At 36.4% G+C, this 23,694-nt stretch overlaps 3 protein-coding genes across 6 annotated transcripts; 2 read left to right on the top strand and 1 right to left on the bottom strand.

Annotated features, from left to right (window-relative positions):
* The first annotated feature begins 2,175 nt into the window (after positions 1-2,175).
* LOC116004366 (cysteine-rich receptor-like protein kinase 2) lies at positions 2,176-5,183 on the top strand. 4 transcript variants are annotated; one of them, XM_031244388.1, is made up of 8 exons: positions 2,176-2,293; positions 2,903-3,394; positions 3,528-3,626; positions 3,720-3,859; positions 3,936-4,146; positions 4,285-4,519; positions 4,605-4,755; positions 4,839-5,183. In XM_031244388.1, the coding sequence occupies exons 2-8, from the start codon at positions 2,968-2,970 to the stop codon at positions 5,160-5,162; spliced, it is 1,587 nt and encodes a 528-aa protein (XP_031100248.1). In that variant the 5' UTR covers positions 2,176-2,293; positions 2,903-2,967; the 3' UTR covers positions 5,163-5,183. The 4 variants fall into 4 exon arrangements, with proteins under 4 accessions (XP_031100248.1, XP_031100244.1, XP_031100245.1 ...); XM_031244384.1 differs by having other exon boundaries at positions 2,591-3,394; XM_031244385.1 differs by having other exon boundaries at positions 2,176-2,321; positions 2,591-3,394.
* A 25-nt stretch (positions 5,184-5,208) lies between these two features.
* LOC116004367 (protein NSP-INTERACTING KINASE 3-like) lies at positions 5,209-9,639 on the bottom strand. Its single transcript, XM_031244389.1, has 11 exons — positions 8,903-9,639; positions 8,485-8,617; positions 8,321-8,392; positions 8,079-8,222; positions 7,884-7,955; positions 7,727-7,786; positions 7,511-7,608; positions 7,182-7,325; positions 6,425-6,766; positions 5,929-6,320; positions 5,209-5,761 (listed from the first exon to the last, which is right to left on the bottom strand). Exons 1-11 carry the CDS (start codon positions 9,006-9,008, stop codon positions 5,441-5,443), a joined length of 1,884 nt encoding a protein of 627 aa, XP_031100249.1. The 5' UTR covers positions 9,009-9,639; the 3' UTR covers positions 5,209-5,440.
* Positions 9,640-15,389: 5,750 nt separating this feature from the next.
* LOC116004791 (NAC domain-containing protein 78-like) lies at positions 15,390-16,286 on the top strand. Its single transcript, XM_031244961.1, has one exon. It carries the CDS (start codon positions 15,390-15,392, stop codon positions 16,284-16,286), a length of 897 nt encoding a protein of 298 aa, XP_031100821.1.
* Positions 16,287-23,694: the final 7,408 nt, after the last annotated feature.

Below are 23,694 nucleotides of genomic sequence, written 5' to 3'. Positions count from 1 at the left end.
ATTATTTGGTTGGTGGAAAAATATTATTGGAATACTAATTCCGTTGTTTGATTAGATTTAGAATTGTAAAGAATAACGAGTATAAAACCTATATGCCCCTACAAATTAAGAAAAAGTAATAAAAATTAACAAGGACACAAAGGGTAAAATAGTCCATCCATACCACTTTTTCTTCCCATCTTCCCTTGAAAAACAAAAAACTAGTTAAATTTATAAAAACATAAATCATATTTTTATTGTAAAATTCCAGTTTGGTTTAAATAGAATTATTTGGTTGGTGGAAAAATATTATTGGAATACTAATTCCGTTGTTTGATTAGATTTAGAATTGTAAAGAATAACGAGTATAAAACCTATATGCCCCTACAAATTAAGAAAAAGTAATAAAAATTAACAAGGACACAAAGGGTAAAATAGTCCATCCATACCACTTTTTCTTCCCATCTTCCCTTGAAAAACAAAAAACTAGTTAAATTTATAAAAACATAAATCATATTTTTATTGTAAAATTCCAGTTTGGTTTAAATAGAATTATTTGGTTGGTGGAAAAATATTATTGGAATACTAATTCCGTTGTTTGATTAGATTTAGAATTGTAAAGAATAACGAGTATAAAACCTATATGCCCCTACAAATTAAGAAAAAGTAATAAAAATTAACAAGGACACAAAGGGTAAAATAGTCCATCCATACCACTTTTTCTTCCCATCTTCCCTTGAAAAACAAAAAACTAGTTAAATTTATAAAAACATAAATCATATTTTTATTGTAAAATTCCAGTTTGGTTTAAATAGAATATATATAAAAATTTCAAACCCAAGCTGGGTTTTAAACCATCCACTTTGTGATCTTCACCATCATGATCACCATCGGTTCATCACCATCGTCAACAACAATAAGGGAGGAAAAAGACACCGCGTTTTTTCCTCGTCGCCAGCCAGAAAGAAGAAAAACCGGCCATCACCGCCGACTTCACCACCACATCCGCCTACGACGTCGCAACAACCACCCTCGCAACAACCATCAACGCCAAGCTCATCGCCACCTGAACGACGTCGCACACCGCCGCAGCTACCATTAACTCAACCTTGGATTTTTCATCGCCGACGCCACTGCCGCGAAGACCGCCGACTTCACCACCATTCGCCGCGAGTGTCGCCTCCAAGCTCAGAAAATACGTTGACTCAAGGAACACCCGATCCAACAAACCGCCGGAAAGAGATGTGGTCGCCGGTGATGTCTCTTTCTCTCCGGCAAAGAAGACAGCGAAGAAGAAGATGATGAAGCTCGTTTTTTCTTTCTTCTTCTTAATCCATATAATATTATTATTATAAATATATATATATATATAATAATGTATGGGTATGGGGTAGCCGTGCTACCCCATGTGATTTTCATAAAGTGGGGGACTTTTGTCCCCCACATTGCATTTTTTATATTAAAAAAAAACAAAAAAAAAAAAAAGGGGGGGGGGGGGGGGGGGGGGGATCTATTTAAACCAAACTGGAATTTTACAATAAAAATATGATTTATGTTTTATAAATTTAACTAGTTTTTTGTTTTTCAAGGGAAGATGGGAAGAAAAAGTGGTATGGATGGACTATTTTACCCTTTGTGTCCTTGTTAATTTTTATTACTTTTTCTTAATTTGTAGGGGCATATAGGTTTTTATACTCGTTATTCTTTACAATTCTAAATCTAATCAAACAACGGAATTAGTATTCCAATAATATTTTTCCACCAACCAAATAATAAAATTCATCTTCCTAGTAACTACTTTTCAATAAAATTTCACTTCTATTTCCCTTCAAATATTTTCTGCGAATTAAACGGGCCTAAATTCTTTTTAAACCACTGTAGTATGTTATGTGGAGAAATGTACGAGGGCAGTTTTCCTAATTGCAACTATCCAAACTTGAAGATATGAAGACGGTGTTTCTATGAAGTTCTACTATATGTATTTTCAAATTTTACTCCATCACTTTTAGTCTTTTATTCTATGATGTGGTAAATAAGAATAGGATATTTTTATCATGTGATTCTAAAGAAAAATGTCTATATCAAATATTTATGAGAGGAAATAGAATTTGTAAGTACATATAGTATTTTCCGTGTCTATGCCCACTATTAGACCGTGTCTCCCCATTCTTCAAGCTGCTTCAGCTTGACTTGCATAGAACGTGTTAAGCCTCAGATCTTGACTCAATACCCATATTTCTTCTGTGTCTAAACAAGGAAGAATTAACATACTTCATCAGAACAGAAATTTCTGCAAACCCAAGTCCAAAAGGAGGTGATTAATCTTGAGCATTAGTGAATTAGTCAGTACCATGCTTTCTATATTTCCTTGAATGGTGTTTTTATTTTCATTAATTTTGATTATATTTCTTGAAGAAAATTTCACTTTTGATCTTATTTGAGTTTCAAAACTGTCAATTTAGTACTCCGTACTTTAATTATACAATTTTTCTCATTTTTTCCACTGAGGATCGATCTCATAACCTCCCATATAAAGAGTCACTACATACATCCGAGCTGTTTTAGTAACTTAGTAGTGCTTACAAGAAACATTTTGTTTACTGAAAAACAGGCTGAGAATCAAACATGAAGGAATTGAACCCATCATTTGTTGGCTGCCTTCTTATGCTTCTTCTGCTTTTACCACATGTATCTCACTCTGATTTTGCATCTTTAATCCAACCGATTTGTAGAGACAAACTGGAAAGAAATACCACCAGTTTTGTCCCAAGCTTAGACGGTGTGTTTGATAGCATTTCTAAGCAAATAACAAATCAGGGGTGGGGACTTTTTGCAAATGGCTTAGCACCGGATGTTGTGTATGGATTGGCACAATGCTATGGTTATCTTTCCTTACATGATTGTGTATTGTGTTATGCTGAAGCTCGCACTGTACTACCTGAGTGCTTTCCTTACAATGGAGGAAGGATTTATCTTGATGGTTGTTTCATGCGAGTCGAAAATTACACCTTCTTTCAAGAGGTATTAGGACCAGAGGACAGGCATATTTGCGAAAACAGCACTAGAAAGGATTCTGTGTTTGGAGAGACAGTGAGGAGGGCAGTGCTGCAAGCAGTTTCAAATGTGTCTAACAATACTGAATATGCAAAGGTTGAGTTGCCTGTTTCTGGGAGGAAAAATGAGACTGTTTATGTTGTAGCTAATTGTTGGAAGACTGTGGATAATTGCAGAGAATGTTTGGGGAATGCATCTAGGTCCATGCTGCAATGCTTGCCTTCGTCTGAGGGTCGTGCGTTGTACACTGGATGCTTCATGAGGTACTCGGGCATCAACTTTCTTGATCCTATTATCAGTAATGGAGGCTTAAATAGGACCTATGGAGACTTAAATAGGACAAATGGAGGCTTATCGAGAGGTAGGATAATTGATTTGTGCATCATATATCAAGGCCTTTTCTACTGCATTGCCGATTATATGTTTCCTGCTGGTCTTTATGCATCAGCTTTGGTTTTCTTGTAACTTTGCTTGTGTGCTTATGACTGTTACAGGGAAAGTAATAATCATTATCGTTGCAGTAGTTTGTTCTGTGATAGTTTTGATTCTAATTGCTCTTTATATCAAGCTCAAAAGAATACACAACACAAAAGGTAAACACTTTCTTATAGTTTCTCTCTCCAATCAACCTAACTTCAACTTTAACCCAAACTCACACAACATTATAACATTCTCAATCGCTCCAGGACCAAATGCTGCCCAAAAATTAGCAATGATGCTTCATGATAGCAGCTTAAACTTCAAGTATTCCGTACTTGAGAAAGCCACTGGGTCTTTTGATGAAGCCAACAAGCTCGGACAAGGTGGATTTGGTTCAGTTTACAAGGTTAGATTGTGTTCATACTTTCAATTAACTTCTTGTGTCTCATCATATATAAGCTTATAGTTGATCTACAATGCAGGGTGTTCTACCAGATGGTAGAGAGGTTGCCATCAAAAAGCTGTTGTTCAACACCACAAAACGAGCAGAAGATTTCTACAACGAAGTCAACATTATTAGCAGTATTGAGCACAAAAATCTTGTCAAGTTGTTGGGGTGCAGCTTTTCTGGTCCCGAAAGCCTTCTTGTATATGAGTTGCTTCCAAATAAGAGCCTTGATCAATTCATTTTCGGTGGGTATTAGACTATCTCTTCTTGTATATGAGTCGCTAACTATAAGCACATACCATACTCAGACTATCTCTTTTGCCATGTTGTTATTGATATGTTGACACTAAAACCTCATCAATTGTTTACATCAAAATTGACAGATCCTGAAAAGGGTAAAATACTAAACTGGAATAAGAGATTCAACATCATCACAAGAATTGCAGAAGGCTTGATCTACCTCCACGGAAACTCAACGAAACGCATTATTCACAGGGATATAAAAGCCAGCAATATCCTGTTAGACTCGAGGCTCCATGCCAAGATAGCCGATTTCGGATTAGCTAGATCTTTTCAAGCCGACAAGAGCCATATAAGCACTGCTATCGCCGGAACATTGTTAGTATCACATATTGCCATCAATTATCAACCAATGACCTTTGAGCTTCTATGTAGTGGCTAACTATGTTGTTAAATGCTGAAGGGGGTATATGGCACCGGAGTATGTGGCTCGTGGACAGCTGACAGAGAAGGCAGATGTTTACAGCTTCGGAGTACTATTGCTGGAAATTGTGGCCCGAAGACAGAATAACAAGTGCACAACTCCCGAATACTCTGGCAGCTTAGTTAACATAGTAAGTCCAAAAACATTGATATTTGGTTTTAAATAAACCTTAAATTTGATCCATAGGCCTTTCATAACTGTTCAAAACCACAGGTTTGGGTGCATTTCCAGCAGGGGGCAGTGGAGGAACTGTTTGATCCAAATTTGATGCTGCATAACTGTGGAAATAGCGTTAGAAGTGAGGCATCGAGGGCGGTTCATGTAGGGCTCTTATGTACCCAAGAAATTCCATCACGGAGGCCATACATGTCCAAGGCATTAGAGATGCTGATGAAAAAGGAGGAACATTTACCTACACCCTCTAAACCGGCCTTCACATATGAGAAATCAATCGAACTTTGTGAGGCTGCTGGGCTTAGAGAAGGTGATGCTGCTACAAATGCTACCATTTCCCAGAGCTCTTTCTACCCCAGATGACGTTTTACCGGCATGAAATTGACTGATTCGCTATTACTTTCAGGAGTTGACAGCAAATGCTTTATTACATGAAAAGCGTTTACATTTTTGTATCGAAAATGTCTGCAAATGATTCTTCGGACTTGTTTAAGAGATTGTAATGCTTTGTAGCCTGTACAGATGAAATTTCTGATATTGTTATATACAGATGCTGCATATTTCAAAATGCTCTCTTTCAATACCTTATACCTATCAACAAGACAAGAATATTTGTGGCTTCAAGAATGGAGTGCAGGCTGTTATCTCGGTCCAGAAAGTTCCATTGCTTCGACGACTAGAGACGATTCTTCTATCAAGTCGTAGTATCTTTGTGGCAGCGAATTTCCATGAGCACGATGCCTTGGAGTTTCAGCTCGCTGTGAAGCCTCCCATTTTTCGGCTAAGCCATCACCTTCCAACATCCTTAACACTTCAGACATTTTCGGGCGATGAGAAGGGTTAAACTGAGTGCATAGAAGGGCAACCTGAACCATTTCTTCTAATTCAATCCTGTCAAAATTGGTTCTCAGGTCTTTGTCCACCATTAAGCTCAACTTTCCTTCTTGATGCAGCCTTTTTACCTAAGAATGCAGTTTGCAAGATCTGCAGATCAATACTAAATGCAAAAATATAATGTTCCATTTCAAGGTTATAAAATGTGACCATGAAGTGCTAAATTAAGTGTAAGATCACCATGTAGATGTACAAAAGGTGCAAGAAAACGGGGAAAGGGGCTGGCGAAACATACCAAGTCGAGCATTACTACTTTCTGGTTTGTCCCTTTCCCGAAATCAACAGCTTTCTGGCCAGTAACTAACTCGAGAAGCAAGATTCCGAACCCAAACACATCAGTCTTTTCAGAAGATTGGCCTGTCGATAAGTATTCTGGGGCGATGTGGCCAACAGTGCCACGGACAGCAGTAGACACGTGAGACTCGTGGTGATCCAAGAGCTTTGCCAACCCGAAATCTCCAACAACTGCCTCAAAGTATTCATCCAGTAGAATGTTGGCTGCTTTGACATCACGGTGGATGATTTTCGGGTCACACTGCTCGTGCAAATACACCAAACCCCGCGCTGTACCTAAAGCTATCCTCTTCCTTCTTAACCAGTCCAATATAGGCTTACCGTGCACATAATCTGTTAAAGCAAAATAGTATTTGATCAAACAACCCGTATCTATAGTTACTAAGTGCCCGGCCTTGTGTAAAAAACCAAACACCTCAGCCCGAAGTTTTGCTAACCTTTTAATCTTGATGCCACACTGCCGTTTGGCATGAAGGGATAGACAAGAAGCCTTTCGTTTTCAGTTGAACAGAATCCCCAAAGGCGGAGAAGATTGCGATGGACAGCCAAACTAATCGTCTCTACTTCTGTCTGGAATTGAATTTCACCACCCGCAACATTATAGTCCTTCAACCTTTTCACAGCCACAGTCGTTCCATCATTTAAACACCCCTTGTAGACTATACCGAATCCTCCCTTCCCTAAAATATTCTTCGGGTTGAAATGGTCTGTTGCAGCCCGCAATTCCTTGAACGTATACCTTCTCAAGTTTCCCAGGCAAAACTCTGCATCACGTTGCTCTGGCAATTAACAAGTAACTGTTGAGATACAGACTATATTTTTTTTTGAGTACTATTATAATGTAGTATTTGTTCATAACTACTTTCTCAACCAAATGAAGCACAAAGAGCCAATATCGCCTTCATTGAGACTCGAACCCACCCCCTCCCATGTGGAGGTGCAACCTGGTGCCACTAGATCACAAAGGTCTTTGGCAATACAGACTATATAAATGATGCAGGGAGAAAATTTTGCATATAACTTGCCAGAATTTGATCGAGTACAAATCTAACAGTCAAGGACTCGAGGAACTATGTGATAAGTGAAAATGTGATTTCTATGTAATAAGAATAACAGAACCATAGATTAGATGCATGAAGTAATTACCATCCAAATAAACGTTTCAGAAATTAAGGCATAAGGAAAAATTCTCACCATTGACGTCAAAAAAGATCTGTTTGTTATGTTGATAGCGCCATCCAATAAGCAACATGACGACTATGACGATTAAGAAAGCAGTGCCAAAGCTCACACCAAAAGCAATTGCCACACGATGGCTTGCTCCAGCATGCGATTGATCTGAGAAACCACGAGTATATATGAATAAGGATTTCTTTGTAGGACTATAAGGGGGGAAATTTCTTCTCTACCATTTCACACCTTGTATGATTGTATGAGTAAGTTTTTACTTTTCTTTTTCAAAATTTGAATTTATAGAATTTGGGGAGGGAGAGGGGTGTTGAACAGAATTATATGATACACACCTTTATCGTTATCTGGTGGAAAGGACAGCGGTTCTGGATAGACAAGAGAGCAATTATCCCCCGAACTCTGCCCGCAAATTAAAGGATTGCCAACAACTCTAAAGTCCACAGAGGAGAAGGGAAATAAATAACTTCAATGTTCGTTTTTTTCGTTTCTTCAAGATAATTAGTCTGAATGAAATCAGCGAGTATGCTAGTGTGAAGCAAGCAACTCACTTGAAAGCTCTAGCTGATAATTTTGGAAGGCTACCACTGAGGTTATTAAAAGAAACATCCCTATAGACAACATTAATTAACAATATTAACAAACAGATTATAGGTTGTTTGAAAGACATGTCCAAACTGTGAAATCGAAAAGCACGCAGAGACATACACAAGTGCAAGGCTGTCAACATTAGATAGAGATTCAGGGACTTGTCCTGTAAGACTATTGTTGTTTAATCTCCTGATTTGATCAAAAGAAAAAAACGAAATAATTCTGCAACATTAGTTCATCAGTCATGAACACTATGATTTCTTTTTCCTTATTTTTCGGTGATTTATTTTAGCACAATTTCCTGAAACTTACAAATAGTTCAAATTGATCAGGTCCCCGAGAGAGCTGGGCATATACCCACTGAATTTGTTGTTGGAGAGATCGAGCGTGTGAAGTTTTCCTAACTTTCCAATACTGACGGGAATAGGACCAGAAATAGCATTGTTTTGCAGCAGCCTATATAAACAATGGCATTTTAGCAGAAAAGGTAAAGATTCAAATATACCTAATTAGAACATCGGTGAGTAGGGGGGAACAATATGCTAAAAACTTACACAGATTGCAAGTTAGTTAAGTTGCCAATTCCCGGTGACAACGTGCCAGATAAACTCTGACTTGGTAATCCCCTGATGAGCAAAGACATTATCAGTAATGAAGTAACCTTATACACATCAAATAATCTGATAATGTTGCCAAGAATGCTCCTTAGATTACTTACAAAGCAGAAACATAGCCATCGGGGGAACAGGTGACCATTCTCCAACTGCAGGGGTCAACAGAATTAACATCCCAGTTCTCCAGAACATTGTAAGGATCATGTAAAGAGGTCTTTATAGCCATCAAAGCAACCACTGCAAAGAGTTACAGACTTAAATATAGTCACAAATATGCCAGGTTAATTAGTAATCCATTCCTATAGCTTTTCACCATCAAGTCTATTAGTGAAAATAGTTAGAATATTACAAGAAAAGGGTGTTAAAAAACAAGAAATTTAAAGCCTTTTTGTCATTGGCAGGGAGGGGGTGGAGTATTCATGGGTACAATATTTATGAGTTACATCATTAAATGCATAGGATGAAACCCCAGTTGACACTAGTGAAATTAAACAATTAAAAAACTCCAAAATAAAAGCTAACCTTCATAGTTTACACCAGAAGGGGAAAGAGTAGCCAAAGAACTCTCTATAAATATCCAGAACACAAAGCCCAGAACTTCATACAGTATACACCTCTTTCTTGCCATAATCTCTCTTTATATCTTTCTGGGAGAAAAACTTTACCCTCTCAACAAAAACATAACTTTTTTCTTAAAAGAATGCTCACAGCAAGCAATAGCACCATTTTCAAACAAAATCCAGAGAGCCCAAATTTTCCTTATCCAAGCAGGCAACTTTATAACATTATGGCTCTCAGGCCACAACCCAACTCTTAATATATCATAAAAGTGCCACTTTTTGGTTCAATTGTCCACTAAAGAACCTCAAATGCCTGTCTCTTTCAAGAATTCAAAAAGACCTCAAAACCAGCTATCATAACCAGATGATGGAAGTTTCTATTTTTGCATAAGTGCACAAATTCTAAGCTAAATGGGGGCCAGATGGAGCTTTAAAAGTTAAAACCAGCAAGAAAGAAAAAAAGGGAATTTTTCTTGAGAAAGTAAGCCTGAAATTCTGGGAGTCTTGAGATCTGGGAATGTTTGGGATGAGATTTCTGTTTCTTAACTGATCCCTACAAATTCTTCCACAAGGGTAATTTGTTGGCTTTCAGGTTTATCTATTGCTTCTTCCCTTTCTTTCTTCACTTCACCTAGCTCTCCCACCACCATATCCTAAAAAGCTCACAATACCAAGAAGAATACAAGCACAACAAAAGGCCAAAATATAAGGTAAGGACCTCACAGACTGAAAGATATGGACAGTTTTGAATAGAGAAAAATTATTTAAAAAAAAAAAAAACTATAAACTGATTATTACATGTTGGAACTTTTACTACAGTTCAACTGCTCAATGGGTTAATGCTACTACACGTCTAATGTATTGCTTAATTTAGTTATTTGGTCTAAAAATCTCACTTTCAAATATGCCAAGCCTTTAATTTGTCAATTGTCATAATTTTTTTTTATTACATTGGTATTCTGCAAAAAATAATCAGAATGGGTTATTCGTAAATCAAATAAGAATATAGCATACATAAATAAATAAATAAATGGGGTGTTTTATATTAGCAAAATGCTTTGCTTAGCGCCTTTACATTTATAGGTCACAAACTTGTCATGATATTGCAAGTTTTAATTGATTTTTTTTTTCTTTTATCTTTCATATCTTAACCAATTAGGGGCCGTTTGGTTTACGGAATGTTACATTACCTTAGGGAATGTTAGATTGTTGGAAATATTAGATTACTGAGAATGTTAGATTCATGTGTTTGGTTAAAAATGAGGAATGTAATATAAACCTGTTTGGTTTATTGGTTATCTTTTATGTTATACTAATTTTTTTTTTAATTTTAATACCTTTAACATATTTATTACATGATTAAAAATATTAACTAATTAATTTAACATATTTATTACATGATTAAAAATATTAACTAATTAAAATCTTGAACTTATTACATGATTAAAAATATTAACTAATTAAAATCTTGAACTTGAGAAATAAAAAAAAATATTAACTAATTAAAATCTTGAACTTGAGAAATAAAATTATTTTATAAGCTAACATGATGTAATAAAAATAAAATAAAATATATAATTACAACAATAATTAAATATAATATATATAATAAACTAACATAAAAAAATATATTATAAATTATAATAATTAGAATTAAAATGGTAATATTTGTAAATATCCAAGGTAATCTTACGTCACCTAAGAAAGGTAAGGGAATCACATTCCCTTCAAAATCCTATGTGGAGGGTAAGTTGCATTACTTAGGGAATGTTATATTCCCTTATGAAGATGATGAGAACTGAATATTGTATTGATTCAATTGAACAATTACAATGATGAGGAATAGGAGATATATATACTAGGGGAGTCTCAGGTAGAGTAGGATAGCTAGTCCTAACGTGACTCAAACTCAGAGAGTCCTAATACTCCCCCTCAAGCGCAGGGTAAACTACTAACCTGAAGCTTGTCCCTAAGAAAAGAAAATCTAGGACTAGGCAAAGCTTTTGTAAAGATATCAGCTAATTGATCTTTTGTGGAAATAAAGTTAACCTGAATATCTCCACTGGCAACCCTATCTCTAACAAAGTGGTAGTCAATCTCCACGTGCTTAGTTCTTGCATGAAAAATTGGATTCGCACACATATAAGTAGCACCAAGATTGTCACACCATAATTTGGGAGTAAGGATGCCATCAATTTTGATCTCACGCAGCAAGGACATGATCCATATGACCTCAGCACAAACATCAGCCAAGGCTTTATACTCAGCTTCCGTGGATGATCTTGCAACTGTCTTCTGTTTCTTGCACACCCAAGAGATAAGATTGGTGCCAAGAAACACTGCATACCCACTAGTAGATTTACGGTCCTCAGGACAACCAGCCCAGTCAGAATCAGAGAAAGCATGAAGCTCTCTAGAATTTGACTGAGTTACACGCAAGCCGAATGAGAGGGTGCCTTTGACATACCTGAGCACTCGTTTTAGCTGCTCCCAGTGAGACAATGTTGGAGCATGCATATGTTGACACAATTGATTGACCGCAAAGGATAAGTCTGGCCGTGTAATTGTGAGATACTGGAGAGCACCAGCCAAACTCCTGTATTTCGTTGGATCTTCATATGAATCTGAATTAAGCAATGGAGTTTTCGATGTAGAAATAGGAGTGGCGAGAGGTTTACAATCAGTCATTCCAGCCCGTTTTAAGATGTCTGACATGTACCGCTGCTGAGAAAGAATAACACCATTGCTAGTTTTGACTAGCTCAATTCCAAGAAAGAAACCAGGTTCACCAAGATCTCTAATTTTGAAAGCATTAGACAGTTTAGAGAGTAAATCAGACACTAGTAGCTCATCAGTCCCCATTACCAAAATGTCATCAACATATACTAAAAGATACACACATGCAGAACCACGAGAGTAATAGAATAATGACACATCAGTCTTTGAAGCTATAAACCCAACAGAGAGTAAAAAAGTATGCAGCCGATTAAACCAAGCTCGTGAAGCTTGCTTTAAGCTATATAAGGAACGCCTCAACAGACAAACGTGATCAGGTAATTGAGCATCAGCATACCCGGGTGGTTAACGCATATAAACAGTCTCAGCCAAATCACCATTCAAAAATGCATTGTGTACGTCAAGCTGCCTAACCACCCAACCTGAGGAAATAGCCAAACTCAAAAGCAATCTGACTGTAGTGGGTTTCACAACCGGACTAAAGGTGTCAAAAAAGTCCTGACCAGGAACTTGATTAAACCCTTTCGCCACAAGTCTCGCCTTATGTCTCTCTATTGAACCATCAGCTTTACGTTTAGTACGAAAAACCCACTTACACCCAATCACATTCATACCTGGGCGAGGAGGAACTAGAACCCAAGTCTGATTGTGCAAAAGTGCATTGAACTCCAGATCCATTGCCTCTCGCCATTCAGAAAATTTAACTGCCTGAGTGTAGCAAGTGGGTTCGGTAGGACAGGCCTGAGTAGAGAGAGCCAAANCGCGAAGAAGAATTGCCTTGGTTGCTATATCCTTCACAACAAAAAAGGATGGATGAAACTCAAAAAAGACTTTATTATCTTTTGCAAAGCGTTGCACAGATAAAAGAGAGGAAGACAAACCAGGAACATGTAAAATATCAGACATCCTAAATACTTTAGACGGGGTAGAAAAAGAAGCATGACCAGTATGACTAATAAGCAAACCTGTACCATCACCAACTCGAAGAGCATCACCACCAGTGTACTCTTCAGATGTAGAGAGCGCAGCAATATCAGGGGTCGCGTGATTTGTCGCCCCAGTGTCTGGAATCCAAAGATGCGAGTCAGACACAAGATTCGGCGCATCCTCAGCATATGTTAAATGAGCTTGGAGTCCACGGCCAATTAAAGAAAAACAGGCTGGTGCAAGATGACCATAATTGCCACATAATTGGCATTGAGGCTGCCAATTACCACCACGTCGCCCACGTGACCTGCCACCGCCATGCGAGCCACGTCCACGCTGCACACCACCGCCCTGCTGCTGTTGGTCGGCGAAAACAGCACCGCCACGTGACTGATTCCCACCGCGGTGATTCGATCCGCCACGCCAAGACCGCGACCGACCTCCACTACCACGCTGGCCAACAAAAGCCGCAGCTGCAGGGGCTGGAACACTGCTATAGCTATCACCGGTAGCGAACTCATGCGAGCCAAGGAGATCGGCGAGTTCGGGAAGACGCACCGGCTGACCTCGAACATTCAAAGAGGCTACGATAGAGTGATATTCTGGACGTAAACCTCTGAAAATATACATATTTTTATCCTCCAAAGGAACCGCACGGCCAGCAAGAGCTAGATCTTCCACCATAACTTGCGCACGAGCAATGTAGTCGACGGCCGAGGCATCACCTTGGCGTATTGTTTGAAGCTGTCCAAGAATATGCATAATCCGAGCTTGACTGGAAGAAGCGAGAGCCTGCTCAAGCACCAACCAGAGATCACGCGACGTAGTGCAACCAATTGCGAGGTACATAACTTCCGACGAAAGTGAAGAGATTAACATGCTAAGGACCGCCTGATCTTGGCGCACCCATGGAGCATGCAGCGGGTTGGGTAGAGCAGCAGCAGCGGAGGAGCCTTCAGAAACGGGAAGAAAACGATTAGGGCAAGAGTTCGTGCCATCAACGAAACCCATGAGGTCGTGCCCACGAAGAAACGGAATAACCTGCGTCCTCCAAAACAAGAAATTCTTGTTCGTTAGCTTAATGCTAACATAGTGATGCGCAGCAGACAGAGAAGCGGCTGCTGAAGAAACCGCAGAAGAAATAGCTGCATCAGAAACGGTCCGTTCGGAAGAATTAACAGAGCCGTCATCCATTGGAAAATAAACCTAGGCTAGCTGATACCAGATGAGAACTGAATATTGTATTGATTCAATTGAACAATTACAATGATGAGGAATAGGAGATATATATACTAGGGGAGTCTCAGGTAGAGTAGGATAGCTAGTCCTAACGTGACTCAAACTCAGAGAGTCCTAATAAAGATGAACCAAACATAGGAATGTTAGTTTTGGAATGTCACATATCCTTGGTTATGTTGTATAACTTGAACCAAATGCCCCTTAAAGTTTGTCAAATTAGGAAGTGACAAGTTTGAGTGTAGTAAATGTAGGGTACTACGCACTATCGTTTATATTATATGATATGATTGGATATTAGAGGAGTGGAATGATTTAATTTGATGTTATTTATAGTTTGAATTTTTAATAAATTTTATATAATAAAAAATCTATTAAAATTGTATTAAATATAAAAAAGTTGAATTTGAAAATCATTGAAAAAAGAAAAAAAAAATTCTGACTAATGAATTATGGAGTTGTGGTTTTCTTTTTTCTTTTTCTTTTTTCTTCTTTTGAACACTTTGCACCCACTAAGTTTCAAACCCATGATCTTCTAAATGGGAGATTCATTTTGTGCCATTAAATCATAAGATTTTTGACACTCGGAGTTAATCCTAACAAGATATGATATTATTGAGTTAATTCCAATTTTGGTCTTAGATTTATAGGAATTATAGGTGACAGTCTACTCTTAATCTTTTTTATTAGAACATCTAAGTTGGTCATAGTATTAATGTGGTATGTCCATTTTTAGTCCTCTGTCAACAAAATCGTTAAAATGTCGTTAAATACAAAGGCATTTCGATCATTTTTATACAAAGTGAGTTGACCCCGCTATATTTTTATGTTTTTTTTAAAACCACATAATTGAAGATCGAAATGCCTTTGAATTTAATGGTCATAAAATAGTTTTGTAGATAGAAAACCAAAAATGGTCATGTCACAATAATACTAGAATCAAAATGGATGTTTTAATAATAAATAAAAAAATTATTAAAAATGGACTACCACCTATAAATGTAGGACAACAAATGGAATTAACTCTATATTATTCATACTAGAATGTATTATTATTTTATTATATGATTTGTAATAAGAAAGGGTAAAATATTATTTTTATTATTAATTTAATAAAATGAGTGTTACTATTTTTAAAATTTTGAATTAATTTTAAGATCAATTTTTATTGTCTAATAAGAAATAGACACATGATGTGGACTTGAGAGGAGAATGGAGAACGATGTGGGGATGATGAAAATCCGACATAACAAGAGGGAGGGAGGGAAGGGTGGAGGGCAATTTATATCCTGGGCCATGGTCCACGTAGAATTATGGACTTTGGTTCGAAATAATGAAATACAAAATTTATACTTATAAGGTACAAAATTTTATAATACAAGACACAAAAATAACAATACAAGAGATGTACATATGTTACATATGTGAAACCCTAAGCTATATAAAGCAATGTATTGTCATTATATAATATTATAATCCAAACGCTACCTGATATCTCTGTATCTCTCTCGCTCTCATTTCTCATTAAATTTTACGTACGTACGAATACGATGGCTCGTCGTTCTCTGCATGGTTACATATTCAAGCCAACCGACAAGGAGTTGATGCAATATTTGGAGGGTTTCGTCCTTGGAAAACCTCTCAAACACACCTCTGATTTCATCGCACTGGAAGATCTTTACGGAGAGAAAGAACCTTCTGAGATTTTCGGCTCCGGCGACCCTATGACTCGCTATTACTTCACCCAGTTGAGGAGAAAATGCCAAGGTGGCTCAAGATTCTTGCGTGGCGTCGAAAACCGCGGGACGTGGAAGGGCCAGGACGCAGCACATCCTATTAGAGTCCGCGACAAAGTTATGGGATTCAGGAAAAGTTTGAAGTACGAGATGAAAAAATCAAAAAGCAAGGGCGGACTGGGCGACCGCCCAGGGGAGGCTTGGCTCATGAAAGAATATTCCCTGTCGGATGATTATCTCCGAGATAAAAACGTTGTACTCAAGGATGTTGTACTCTGCCGGATAAGGCGGAGAGTCGTTAGAAGCACATCAAGAAGCAGTGAATCGTCTACTCTGAATATTAATGAAAATGATACGCCGTTGGAGATTTACAATTGGCCGGAAAATGGTGATGTCACCGTATCTCTGCCACCCACTCAAACTCCAACTTTGGCCGCCGCAGATGTTTCCAGTGGAGTTGATGATTCATATGGAGGAGTGATCGCTATGGACAATCATACATTACAGGTGGATGAATTCAATGAATTGGATGAATTGTTGAGGAGGCTGGAAAACGACGACGTTACGGTATCTCTGCCACCCTCAGAAACTTCAACTTTGGCCGCCGCAGAAGCTTCCAGTGGAGTTGATGATGCATATGGAGGAGGGAGCGCTATGGGAAATGATATCGAGGATTACAATTTTGGTCCAACCTCTTACCCAAGAGGATAATGAAATAATAAATCAGCCTGAGCCAGTGACTATTTTAAGGCCGAACTAAATTAATTAAGATTACACAAATGGTATAGTAGCACAGTATGTAAAAGTAAGGATCAATCCCACGAAGGGTATAGTCTCAATAACAGTAAACAGTTTTACAAAGAGGGTCAATCAGTCCCTATTAACTGTAAATAATTTTGGCAAGTTTGTTGAGGATTTCAGATGCAGATGCAGGAAAGCGTGATACATTCCATTTCCCCTGCTTTAACCTACCTTTTATTATGTACATATATCCATATTTCTGTTAGAGGATGAATGAAGTGTTCACAAGAGGGTCTATATATATTTTCTCTTTTGTAGCTAGTCAGTTAAGTTTGTTAAGTTGTATTTTGGTTGAGTCTGCAGTTGTATTTATGTTGATGATATAATGCATAGGGAGAGAGAAGTAGCTAATATTTGTCCTTCAAAGATAGAAATTAAATGTTAGGTTGTGGTATGCCTGGATGGTTCCTGTCAATTTAATTTGTTTCTTTCAAGTTTTAGAGTTAGGAGTTCACACATGACTATTTCTCAAGCTTCATGTCAGATAGATAATATAGCACTTGCTCTATTTCAATTATTTTAGTGTTAGTTTAGAAACTCAGAAAATGACTTCTAGAAGTCATTTTTTGGATTTTTCAGCGTTTAGGTACTCAAGAAAAATGAAGTCAAAAGAAAATTAATATTGGTAGGCTTCACACTCCCTTTTCATTGTCCAATTCTAGCTACTACGTGCAGTCATAACAACATTAACTCCCCATAGGAATCTACTACCATATTAGGAACATAAAATGGCTGAAAATGTCGTGAAAATCGATGCATCTTAGCCTCTTGAACAAGACACCATTCAATAGTTTTCCAGAATTAGAGAATTGATCCTTTCAGTCCAAGCTAAGGGTAGTGCAGGCCTTAAATCATTTGTTTTGTAGAAACCATCCTCTCCTCTGTGGACCTGAAACTTGTTTGCAACAGCTAGCAGGAAGCTTTAGACTTTAGTGATTAGTAGCATAAATGGTTAGAAATTTGCAGGTGGAACAGCAAGCTCTACCTGCCTATTTGATCGTATATTTCCTTTGTGGCCTTTTAATAAGTTTAGATCATGTGGGCATGCAGACTTGATGCCAAAACTTACATCCTATATATAGTTTGTTATTTTATTTTTCTTGACTTCAGTATGCATGGAAATGATTATCTTCAAATTTATTGCGGTACGCTTGTGCCAATATAATAAATAATCAAATTGGTGATTTGGTGGGCAGAGACCAATGAAGGACTAAGTCCGACAATTAGTGGCTAGAGGATTGTTGAGAAGAGGCTGGCGAAGGGTTAAGTTCACACCTTGCCTCTTTAAAAGTAGCAGTATATAAGAACATAAAGTTATATATTCGTGATGAGCTATAGTTTTTGGTATGGTGATAAGAGTTTGATCCCAACAAGACTTTTGGCATAGTTACGTTGTAAGCATCCTAACATAAAGCATTGATAGAGGCATAGACCTGGAGAGAGCTATACGTACAAATCATATGTTAATATATGACATTTTATGTTTAATCATAAGTTTTGTACAATTTATATAAAAAAAAATCAAATTTTCTAACCAACTATATTTAATCTACAACTAGGTGAATTTAGAAATCCTAACTCATATATATGAATGTACTATGCAGTACGTACTGATGATGCAAGAGAAGCAAGTGCGGCTAAGTAATGGAGTCATATATTCCGTAGTACTTTAATTTGTCCTATAATAATAATCAATCATTAATTCACACGAAACCTAATCGTTAAATTAGCAACGGAATGAATCCGTCGCTAAATCCGTAGTTATTTCCGCATTTTTTTGTAGTGTATGGTTGAAACTTTCACATTTCTTTATTGCACCATTATATCATTGAAGACTTATTACATAAGTTTTAGCTCTAAATTTAATGGTAAATTATTATTACTCTTGTTAAGGTTATTGGAGAATATAAATTGTAGGATGTGTCTCAATTCACCACTAGATGGTTCCCAAATAATATAATAATTGTACATACACTATTATTTATTACAATGCTAAATTCACACCTTATTTTTAAATCCTTAGATATAATTAATTTAAAAGTTAATTTCATTTTTTGCCCTAGATTTATAGGTGACATTCCACTTTTAGTCATTTCTTTTAGAACATCGATCTCCTGTTGGTCTTACAGTCTTACTATTATTGTGACATGACCATTTTTGGTATCTATCAACAAACCTATTTAAATTGTGTTAAATATGACGATGACATTTCAATCTATTAAGTTCTAAGTGTTAATTCATTTTTTTGTCCTAAATTTATGTGTCATTCCGCTACTGCATGCGGAGGCTCAAGTTGCAGAGGCGTTGCTACGGAGGCACAGATTGCAATTGAAGAAGACATGGGACTCTAACCATGAATTAGAAATTTTTCGGAAAAAAAAAACTAAAAATATATATATATAGCATGTCAACTCACTTTGTATAAAAAAACAAAATGTCATCATATTTAATGCTATTTAAACAAGTTTGTTGATGGACGAAAAAAATGATCATGTCACAATAATACTAGAATTAACCAACCTGCATGAGATATTCTTAAAAAAAAAAAAAAGAATGATACATATACATCTAGAACAAAAAAAAATAATAATAATAAAAAAATCTTTATTTAACTCCCCACCCTGTGACTGAAAATTCATTACCTGCTCCATAACTCCGGGAGTACATGGACTGCACATTTATCTCTTCACTTTCATGGTGTTGACTTGTTTGAGATGGGGTCACTTCAAATTTTTTTCAACATGCATGCAACAAACAATTTAGACATTTAGTGCAGTTGTTATTGGTGGTGGTGTTGTTATAATACATGAGCAACTTTTAATTTATCGTAATGTCAAAAACTCGTGTGAAATTGTCTCACGGGTCTCAATATATGCGAGATGAGTGGATTTTTTTATTAATGATGTTAAAGATCCGACCCATTAATCAAAGATTTGACCCGTCTCACACAAGTGTTACTCTATTATAATAGGGTAACACTTGAGTAAAATCGTCGCAGGGTCTCTGGATATTTGACCACATTAATCAAAGATCCGACATGAGACGGTCTTACATAAGTTTTTGTCATCCTAATATGTTTTATATTACCCCTCCATTTTTTTTTGTAGTATCTGACGGTCTTGCACAGTTGCCTCCACTAAGGTTCAAACGAACTCACTCCACTGAGGCTCGAACTCACTCCATCATCCATGTGGGAGTGTAAACTGGACTGGGTGCAACTAGACCACAAGGTCTTTGAAAATATATAATATCTACTTTCCATAATTAAATACTACGGAATTCGTTTTCAAAAAAAATTACTACGGAATTCTATTTTTTTAGTTTTTAATTTACCATTTGAAAATAAAATTATAACTTTAGTTTAAAAAAAAATATTTTGTTACTAAAATTTATAGTAACAAAATGTGGGTTATTTAAGGAAAAAATAATAATATAATAGAAAGTAAAAAAAAATTATAAAATAATATTAAAATCAAAATAATCTGAACCATTCATTTTATCCATTTTTAGTTCCCATTATAATTTTCTTTATAGGCTTAATTTTATTGGCTTTTATTATTACTTCAGTTTAGTAGATTAGTAGAGCTGGTACTCATAATAGATATATGGTTTACTACTATAACAGATAGATAACTCAGCTCCTCTCAGTATATATTGCTCTCCCTAGCTTCTATCCTAGGTATCAGGTGCAGGGAAAAACATGTCAGCAATGAACCCTCTCTTGGATCTCCAAGACCAGCTGTGCTATGTAAAATGTGGCCACTGCACCACCATTTTACTTGTAATAATAAAAAAATATTTCTCAATACACTTAATAATGTCTTCTTCCCTTGTATGTGTTATATTCTGATCTGATATGATGGAATACAATATAATGCAGGTGAGCGTGCCCCGGAGCAGCCTGTGCACGGTGGTGACGGTCAGATGCGGCCACTGCACCGCCATTCTTTCCGTCAACATGATGATGATGACAACTTCACTTGTCCCTTTCCAGTTCTTGGCTTCCCTTGATCATCATCATCAGGTAATTCCTTAATTAATCTACAACAACATCGAACTTCAATTCATAATGTTTCTGCACTGATCATCACAAAAATCAAAGCAGTGGAATCAAGAAGGAGAAGAAGATCAGCAAGAAGGGGACGATTCCAATAATAACCCAAAACCTTGGGAGAAAAACACCCCCTCCTTGGAGGAAGAAGACAATAATGATGATTCCCCAGTTACCCAAACTGCCGTCACTAAACGTATAGTATTCATCATCTAAGTTTAATAATATATATTCATTGTTTTCACAGAAATTTAAACATGAAATTCTGGAACATTTTAACTGTTCATTCATTCTTGCAGCTCCTGAGAAGAGACAAAGAGCCCCCTCAGCTTACAACTGCTTCATCAAGTAATTAAACATCTAAATAATCATTTCTTTAAATTTATTTTTTTTCTGCATTTTTTTACTTTCAATTTTTATCTGCATTATCAGAGAAGAGATCAAGAGACTGAAGGCTTCGAATCCGTGCATGAGCCACAAGCAGGTCTTCAGCGCTGCGTCCAAAAACGTAAGTTATCTAATCCCAAAAACATAATTTTTTTTTATAAATAAAAATCTAAAAATAATAATTTGAAAAAAATTGAAGTGGGCCCATCTGAGACCAAGTCAACACCATGAAAGCGAAGGAGGAAGCTATGGTCAGGAAGAGATAAATGTGCAGTCCGTGTACTCGGGGACTGAGCAGGTAAGTCTTCAGTTCTATAATGGTGAAACAAGTGTATGTGAGAGTGTCAACCATGTATAATTAGGTTTTGTGGGAATTAATGATTGATTATTGTTATTATTATAGGACAAATTAAAGTACTACCTAGGGTATATATATGATGAGCACCACTACACATAGTTCCACTTTTACTACATTTCTACTTATGTTGACATAATTTGATTAATCCATACAAATGTGGGCCACAAGTCTTAATTTCTTTGTTTTCTGTTTCTCCAATAAAATCTTAAAAAAAAAAAAAAAAAAAAGCTGGGGTTTTACTATGTTAAAATACACTTAACATAACTACTGCTTAGTACATAAATATATAGGTTTAAACCCTAAACCTGAGAGCCCTTGACTCCTCTATCCTGGGAATTGCGAGATGAGGTATATCACAGGATGTACCTCTATAACGCAGGGTTTGAGTGCTTACTTTTTGTTTCAAGGCTGAGATCCTCTCCCATTTAGGATTCGAACCCAGGTATTTGCTAGGTCACTAACTTTTTGACCACTAGCTATGCCCCAGGGCCTTATTACATACATATACATACATAAGAGAGTGAGTGTTTAAGTTTGTACTTGCTACTATTTCATCATACAGGATATAAACTTAAAAATTTTATAATTCACTTTGAGATGATACTTGGTACAAGAGTTAAGGATTGGTGTTGATGAATACTTTAGAAATTAGAAATTTGTGTATATAGTATGTGAAGTTATTAAATGGAATCAAAAGTATCAACTCTGCATGCCCACATGGTGTAAATTTATTGAATGGCCACAAAGGATATAGAAACAAATAGGCAGAGGTGGCTGGAACACCTGCAATTTTCTACCCATTTATTCTATTGATGAGTAAATTAAATTAAATTCTGATGCATGGCTTGTTGTTGTTGCAATCAAGTTTCAGGTCCACAGAGAATAGGATGGTTTCTACAAAAGAAGTGCTTTAAGGCACGCACCCTTGGAGTGAAAGGATCAAATCTCTCATTCTGGAAAAGTAGCATTGAATGTTGTCTTATTCAAACACACCACATTGGTTTTCGCAAAATTTTCAGCCATTTTTATGTTCCTAGTATGGTAGTAGATTCCTGTGGGGAGTTTAATGTTGTTATGACTGCTTATAGTAGCTAGAAATTGGAGAATGTGAAAGCTGCCGATGTTCACTTCTGTTTAATGATTGATGTTCCTTGTAGGAGTATCATTATTTTAGCTAATTAAGCTTAGTATATCCTAATTAAGCTGGGTTTTTTTTGTTGCAATAGTACAATTATCGATTACTTATGTTGTCTTTAATTGTACTTGGACCTTCCATTTCTTCTCATATTTTTTTTGGCATATATACAGTCATCCAAATTCCACATTATATTGATTTCAAAATAAAATATTTGGTTTGGTTTTGATTTGGCAAAAATTTAAATGTCAAACTAAAATACTTGATTTTATTTTAGTTTGACTCAAATCAAATTGGACCATCATTATATTTGGCGCGGCTAATCATTTACATATCATGATATAGTTTAAGATTCAAATGATAGTTGAATTATGTATTCGATTTAATATGTGTTAGCATTCAGTCATTTGTTAAATGTCTTACGAAAATTTCTAATTACAGTAAAGGTTGTGTTTGCTCTATTATGTAAATGCACAGGGAAGATAATTGTTGATTTGTTGTGCAAATGATTGGCCTCTTTTCATAATACCAAAATTTATCGTTTAAAAGTTTTTGACAACCCGTTCTATAAAAAAAAAAGTTTTTGACAACTCCAAAAAGTTTTGGGTGTTTATTGGCGGTAAATACTAGCCTAGATTTGTTTAACATTCTAGCATTTGCCTTTTCCTTTTCTATGTATAGAAAAAGGTTCAATTACGTTTGAAATTAAAATTAGCTTACCCGAATATTTTAGGTTTTGGTTTGGGTTGATTTATTGGTTTGAATAATTGAATGTAAATCCATGCCCTCTGATCTACTTAGAATATACAATCCTTAACCCGCTACTGCAATTTATGTTGAGTTGGGTGATCGAGTTTACTCCACTCGGATTTTGACTGCATTGCGCTAACTGCGTAGGAAACACCTTTAAACTAATACCATACTCAGACTAATATCTGTTCGAGAGGGTTCGAACTCCCACGGTCACTCACCCAACCAAGCTGGTTACTGTATTGATTTTTTTTTATTTTGTTTAATTTTATTTCTTTTAATTAGAGTCATGGTTGAAAAAATCGTTAGGCGTTTGGGGAGTGCCTAGAGCCTAGGCATGGATTAATCAGAGTTCGTGTATTTTTTATTTTATTTTTAAATTTTTTTTTAATTTTTAAGAGTTGATAATTATAAACTATTTAATACTTTAATAGTTAATAATAAAATATTAAATATTAACCTAAAAACATCTAGAATTTGAACAATTCAGAGTTATATTGTTCAAAATGATATCGTATTAAGTGAAATAACCCATTTAAAAAATATGAGAACATAGCTAATTGGCCGACTAGGAGGCCTAGGCGGAGGCAACCTAGTCGGCCGCATAGCGGCTAGCGCATCACCATATCGGTGGTCT

Source organism: Ipomoea triloba, chromosome 14, assembly GCF_003576645.1.
Source record: "Ipomoea triloba cultivar NCNSP0323 chromosome 14, ASM357664v1".
NCBI lineage: Eukaryota > Viridiplantae > Streptophyta > Magnoliopsida > Solanales > Convolvulaceae > Ipomoea > Ipomoea triloba.
This window is presented reverse-complemented; position numbering and strand designations above follow the sequence as displayed.